At 37.7% G+C, this 7,619-nt stretch overlaps 1 protein-coding gene across 1 annotated transcript; it reads left to right on the plus strand.

Annotated features, from left to right (window-relative positions):
* Positions 1-232: 232 nt before the first annotated feature.
* Positions 233-1,289, plus strand: LOC122710022 (olfactory receptor 13C4-like). Its single transcript, XM_043927476.1, is given in 2 exon segments — positions 233-294; positions 296-1,289. Coding segments are annotated over 2 exon segments (1,056 nt in total).
* The last annotated feature ends 6,330 nt before the right edge of the window (positions 1,290-7,619 follow it).

Raw genomic sequence — 7,619 nt, forward strand, 5'->3', positions numbered from 1 at the left:
ACTGGAGTGGGTTGCCATGGCTTCCTCCAGGGGATCTTTACAACCCAAGTTTCCAACCCGGGTTTTCTGCATTGCAGGTGGATTCTTTACCAGCTGAGCTACTAAGGAAGCCACTTCAAACATTAGACACAGGGCACTGAAATTCTCAATTTCTCAGTATCACTGTGTTCTTGGCAAAGACATTCTTGAAGATAACTGAATGACAGGGTTTTGAAGAAAACACACTAGAATAATGTCTATTCAAGAAATTTGTTATATTTGTTACTTGGCAGTGAAAATATTTTATGTTGGTACTTTTCTGACATCTTGAAAGCTAGGACATGGATGGAATAAATAAGACATTTGTGAATGAATTCATTCTTCTGGGACTCTCTGGTTACCCAAAACTTGAGATTATTTTCTTTGCTGTAATTCTAGTTATGTATCTAGTGATTCTAATTGGCAACAGTGTTCTGATCATAGCAGGCATATTTGATTCTCGTCTTCACACCCCCATGTACTTCTTTCTGGGAAACCTTTCTTTTCTGGATATCTGCTATACGGCCTCCTCTGTTCCCTCAACTTTGGTGAGCTTAATTTCAAAAAAAAGGAACATTTCCTTCTCTGGATGTGCAGTGCAGATGTTCTTAGGATTTGCAATGGGGTCAACAGAGTGTTTCCTTCTTGGCATGATGGCTTTTGACCGCTATGTGGCCATCTGTAACCCTCTGAGATACCCTGTCATCATGAGCAGGGTGGTGTGTGTCCTGATGGCTTCTGTGTCATGGCTCTCTGGTGGAATCAACTCAATTGTGCAAACATCTCTTGCCATGCGATTGCCTTTCTGTGGTAATAATATTATCAATCATTTCTTATGTGAAATACTGGCTGTTCTCAAGCTAGCTTGTGCTGATATATCCCTCAATATTGTTACTTTAGCAGTGTCAAATATGGCTTTCTTGGTTCTACCCCTTCTGGTCATTTTTTTCTCCTATATGCTTATCCTCTATAACATCTTGAGAATGAACTCAGCCACAGGGAGACGCAAGGCCTTTTCTACCTGCTCAGCACATCTGACTGTGGTGATCATATTTTATGGTACCATCTTCTTCATGTATGCCAAACCCAAGTCTCAGGACCTCCTTGGACAAGATAATTTGCAAGCTAGAGAAGGGCTTGTTTCCATGTTTTATGGGGTGGTGACCCCAATGCTAAATCCTATAATCTATAGCTTGAGAAACAAGGATGTAAAAGCTGCTGTGAAATATTTACTGAATCAGAAATCTGTTAACCAATTAAGACCAAAGTGAAAAGTGGTTTTAGTGTATCAAGACAAGACATAGCATTAGTAGGCAATCACTGATGACCTTCTTTGGGGAAACCAAAGTTATGCATAGAGATTTTCCTTCTTTGTCAGCTTAGCTACCATCCCTGAGTTCAGTAGTCTTCTATAAACTCAGATTCCAATAGGTTCTGATCCACATTTCACAAAGACAGTTAATTACTTTAGAAACTTATCCCTGGTAATATCTGAAATGAATTTTGTGTGTGTGTGTGTACTGTGTAATTGTTGTTGTTCAGTCGCTAAGTCATGTCTGACTCTTTGTAACCCCATGGACTGCAGCACACCAGGCTTCCTGCTGTCCTTCACTATCTCCCAGAGTTTGCTCAAACTCATGTCCATTGAATCGGTGATGCCATCCAACCGTCTCATCCTCTGTTGCCCCTTCTCCTCCTGCCCTCAATCTCTCTCAGCATCAGGGTGTTTTCCAATGAGTCAGCTCTTCACATCAGTTTGCCAAAGTATTGGAAGTACAGTGAAAAATATCACACATACTCTTTGAAAATAGCAAGTCTGGAATATAAATTCTTCTCCATCACAAATCACTTAATGTTGGTAAAGTTACTCATTTTTCTAAAATGCAGCTCCCTTATTTGAAAGAAAGGGAGTAATTAAATATTGCTCTCAGTTTTATTATAAAGATTTAGTAAGTTGTACAAAGCACCCGGCATAGTGTCAATGCATAGTAATTTCCTTTGTAGAGGACATTGAGCTTGACTTTTTCTGTTGACTCAGAATTTAAGAATTGAAGTAGAGACTCCAAATTTAAGATGAATGGCACCAACTTGCACTTTTTTTAAAAAGCTGTCAGTTATTAGAGGCAGACATCTTCCCCTTGTCTTCCTATTAGTATCAACCACCACTCTTCTTATCTACATTATACAATGTGAACTTCAAGAAAAGAGAAGATAGAATCAAAGAAGACTTTTATAACATGAGAAGTGCTCAATGAATGGTGAGAGGTGTTTCACTACTGTTCCTATGAAAGAATGGGAAGACTGTTCTTACCCAAGCCAAGTAAGGTGATTCTGCTAAACCTGTTGAGGTTTTGGGTGCCTGCAAAGAAGAACTGACATCTGGTTTGATGAATGGAGGATTGCTGAGCCTTTTTTCTGTAGGGTATAGACTAAGAGGGGAGCTACCCTAGCAGAGGGCTGTAGGATGGGTATCTTAGGGCTGAAAATAACCAGAAACTTTTTTGTTTGCCTGAAATACTTTGTTCAGCTGTGAAAGACTGAAATTTGTGACTGAGAAGAGAAATTCATTTCATTTTATACACCAATGGATTGACATTTCTCAATAAACCTATTACAGGCTTTTGAGTTAGTTGTTGTTTTTTTTTTAACTTTCTGTAGATTCTTTTGCAATAGCTGAGCACAGTATGTCATTGGTCCACACCACCAGCCTTTTGTGACAGTTGGTTTCAGCCTTATGGTACTACCTAAATTTTCTCTTTCTTATTGGTATTAGAACCATAGTATGAATCAAAACCCCAGTGAGGTACCATTACACGCCAGTCAGAATGGCTGCTATCCAAAAGTCTACAAGCAATAAATGCTGGAGAGGGTGTGGAGAAAAGGGAACCCTCTTACACTGTTGGTGGGAATGCAAACTAGTACAGCCACTATGGAGAACAGTGTGGAGATTCCTTAAAAAACTGGAAATAGAACTGCCATATGACCCAGCAATCCCACTCCTGGGCATACACACCGACGAAATCAGAACTGAAAGAGACACATGCACCCCAATGTTCATCACAGCACTGTTTCTAATTGCCAGGACATGGAAGCAACCTAGATGCCCATCAGCAGACAAATGGATAAGAAAGCTGTGGTACATATATGCAATGGAATATTACTCAGCTATTAAAAAGAATACATTTGAATCAGTTCTAATGAGATGGATGAAACTGGAGCCCATTATACAGAGTGAAGTAAGCCAGAAAGATAAAGAACATTACAGCATACTAACACATATATATGGAATTTAGAAAGATGGTAATGATAACCCTGTATGCGAGACAGCAAAAAGAGACACAGATGTATAGAACAGACTTTGGACTCTGTGGGAGAAGGCGAGGGTGGGATGATCTGAGAGAACAGCATTGAAACATGTATATTATCAAGTGTGAAACAGATCGCCAGTCCAGGTTGGATGCATGAGACAAGTGCTTGGGGCTGGTGCACTGGGAAGACCCAGAGGGATGGGATGGAGAGGGAGGTGGGAGGGGGGTTCAGGATGGGGAACACATGTAAATCCATGGCTGATTCATGTCAATGTATGGCAAAACCCACTTCAATATTGTAAAGTAATTAGCCTCCAACAAATAAAAGTAAATGGAAAAAAAAAAAGAACCATAGTATGACCCCGGACATCCTAACTGAGAGCTGTACTCCCGGCCAATCTATGTCCTTGGGTAAATCCATATTTTTGACATGTGTGATCTGGTCACTGAAATCCTGCTGCCTGTCTTCTGTCCCCTCTGGGTTGGAGGGTTGTCACTGTAGCAAACCTCTAACTGTGGGTTCTTCTCCTCTGGCTTGTATCACAATGGGTGCCGCTTTTGGTTCTATTTAGACAGGTATGTAGCAAGCCTTGTAGGTGAAGTGAAATCCACTGGGATGAGCCCTACATTTCAGTCTTGTTGCAGTTTGATTCTTTGCAAACTTTGACCTATGCTACCAAGGTTTTAACACATGTCTGTATGTACACGGTCCTGCTTCTGTTGTTCTAGCCGATTCCTTAGCATCTTATTTTTTTCCCCAACAAAGCAAAGGGTGCTAGCATATCAAACACATTTTTATATCAAACTGAATGCTTTATTTATTAAAATTGATTAAAATTATTCTTTCCATTGCTGTATCAAAAGTTGGTGCTATGTTGCTTCAATTTTGACAAGTTCTGCTCATATTGATGAATGCCTGAAAAGTTAACAGTTTTAAAACTAATCTGCCCTCCCAAGAAATTTAGAAGTCTCAAAAAAATTGTATGTGTATTATCTTGTGATATCCCTGAAGGAAGGCATGGCAACTCACTCCTGTATTCTTGCCTGGAGAATCCCAGCAAAGATTCCGGCAGGCTACAGTCCATAGGGTCACAAAGAGTCGGACATGACTGAAATGACATAACATGCACGCACACCTCTTGTGATAAAATAATAGATATTTTATAAATTTTTTAAAAATGAAAGAGAATAAGGAAAATATTGTTAGCAATGTTGATACTTCCTACAGGTGACCACCACTAACATTTTTATTATTTGTGTTATTAACTTGGAGGTATAAAATTAATCGTTTTAATGTTGATTTATTTTGATGCACCATATGCACTTGAAGTTGCTATTGTGAAAAAAAAATTTAATGTGTATACAACTCATTAGGTTTCATAGAATAAATTCTAGACGAATTACCATAGCAGGTGATATGATTTTTTAGTTTCTCTTTTTAAATTATAGCCCTCCCCCAGAAATCATATTACCTGCCGTCAATGTCACTGTAAATGTTTCCTCAAATGTTTGCGGCTCTGGCTTGTGTGTGCATGTGTGTGTATACATGGATCATAAACTTTGAATTTTGGAAATTTTCAAATAATAAAAATAAAACTATATATAATGAAACTTCATGCACTAATCACTCAGTTTAAAAAATTGTTAGTTCATTGGTACTTTGATGTCTAAACCCACTCAGTTCCTTTCTCTAGGTTTTTAAGTTAATATTGGATACATATGTGAGTGTAATAATTTTGTATTTTGAAATAATTCAGACTTATAGAAAAGTTGCAAAAATCACAGAGAGAATTTTCTTCAAGCTTTCACCGAGAATCTACAGATATTACATCTTACCACATTTGCCTTATTATTTCTTCATATATTTATATATATATGTATATATGTAAGAGTATAAATACATATGTAGAGAACTGTTTGAGAGTGAGGTACATATATACTACTTACTATGTCTCTTAACCCCTAAATTTTTTTTTTCTGTTTTTACCATAAACAGAATATAATTGTTGACATGAAGAAAAAATACTGTTTAATTTGGCAGTCAGCAAAACAATGACTCTGGGCCTTGACTTACCACCTATATTTGTGTGATCTATGATCTAGGAATGATTTTTAAATTGTTGAAAAATTTAAAAAAGTATACTTCATGGACCCTGACAATTATATGAACTTCAAATTTTTACTTGGTGATAATTGTAGACTCATAGAAAGTTGTAAAAATTGTATATATCATGTATACTTCACTCCACTTCCCCTAATTGTGATACCTTATATTATAGTATTACAATATCACAATCACAAAATTAACATTAGTTCAATACTCTTAGCTACACTACAAAACATATTAAGTTTTTACCATTTTCCCATATATTCATATGTGTGTGTGTAGTTCTATACAATTTTATCTTATGTATAGATTCTTGTAACCACCACCACAATTGAAATATATACCTGTTCTCTAACTATCAGGAAACTCCCTGTTGCTACCCAGTGATGGTTAATTTTATGTGTCAGTTTGGGGTTGTGGTATGCTCTTATTTGGTCAAGCATTGGTCTAGATGTTGCTGTGAAGGTAGTTTTTAGATGTGATTGACATTTAAATCAGTAGACTTTGAGTAGAACAGATTTAGATGCATTTTCAATCCCTGGGTTGGGAAGATCCCCTATGTAGGAAATAGCAACTCATTCCAGTATTCTTGCCTATAAAGTTCCATGAACAGAGGAACCTGATGGGCAACAGTTCATGGTGTCACAAAGAGTTGGACGTAGCTGAGTGACTGAGCATACACACACACAGAACAGATTATCTTTGTAATGAGGGTAGACCTCATCCAGTCAGTTAACAGCCATTTTATTTCCTTTCAGTCAGAGTAGAGAGACCATGTCTTTGAATACTGCATATTCATCGGAGCACCAAAAGGGTCATAACTTGTTGTATCTGATGTATCTGTTGTAACTGAAGTATCCTTATAATAAAAATTATTTTAGATTTGCCTTTATAGTTGTTTTTAAAAGTCTAGAAAAGATGAAGTTAATCTACAAGTGACTAAACTGCCTACCAGAACAAAGTGAAACATTCTAACATTCTTTGAAAGATTATGACAAAACCCAGCACTCAACAAGGTAAATTTCACAGTATCTGGCATCCAGTAAAAAATTCACATTATACAAAGGAGCTCACTAATATAGCCTAGAGAAATTCAGTCACTAGAAGGAGAATGAGAAATTGTAGATAGTAGAATTAACAAGGAATTTAAGTGAACTATCATAAATATAATAAATGTACTAAAGATTGAAATAAAAACAGAAATATAATGTAGAGGAAAAGGATAAAAATGCCCCATAATTTTTTGATATCACTTTTTGTTCTGACCTTGTCAAATTAACACTTGCTAAATGGAACACAGTGACAAATGATGAACCATGATTCAACAAAAGACCACAAGATAAATGGAAATAGAGAATTTTCCTACTCACAGGTCCTGGAGGTCATGCCCAAGATGCCTTGAGGAGCCACATAGGGAGGTCAAGACAGAGTGTAGACAAAGAAATAGTGTTATCAAAACTGGGGTTAGGCTGCTCAAGGCTCAAAAGCCACTAAAGAGGCCAGGTTGGTGGAAAGGAAAGGTTGCTTTATTTTGGATGTCAGCAATGGAGGGTTAGGGCCAGGGGTGGGTTGGAGGAAGGCGAAAGTGTCCAAAGCCCACTTACAAACAGTGAACAAGAGCTTTTATAGACAGAGAGAGGGGACCTTAGGCAGAAACAATACATTCAGCCATGAAAGTCATATTGAAATTGGTTTTTGGTTTTCTGACCATTGTCATCTTGATTGTTTTAGGTACAGTTAATCTTCAGTTCCAGAGTCAGTTTGTTTCCATCTCTCTCAGGCCAATTATTGGAATTGTGGCAGCTTATGTCGTGGGTACAGTCTGGTCACCATGTAGTTAACTTCTTCCACCTGGTGGGGCTTTCAGTATCTATAAGACAGCTCATAGGACATGGCTCAGAATATTATCTATAGCCCTTGAGAAGGAAATAAAGGTCCTTGGCTATGCTTAATGACTACATTATAATATTTGATCTCCTTTGAATGTTTTCTTTTGTTTCTGCATGTTCTCACTTCTATGATTAAGCTTATTCTTTGGCTGAAGTTTTTCCACAGACTAAAGACAGGGTGAGGACATGGCAGGGCAATGACCATAGGATCCTGATCTGTTTCAGTGGGACCCAGGTACATGTGTTTTTAGGGTCCATGGGTGTAGTCCTTTCAGGTTTTCATGCAAAGGCTGGATT

Source organism: Cervus elaphus, chromosome 16, assembly GCF_910594005.1.
Source record: "Cervus elaphus chromosome 16, mCerEla1.1, whole genome shotgun sequence".
Classification (NCBI taxonomy): Eukaryota; Metazoa; Chordata; class Mammalia; order Artiodactyla; family Cervidae; genus Cervus; species Cervus elaphus.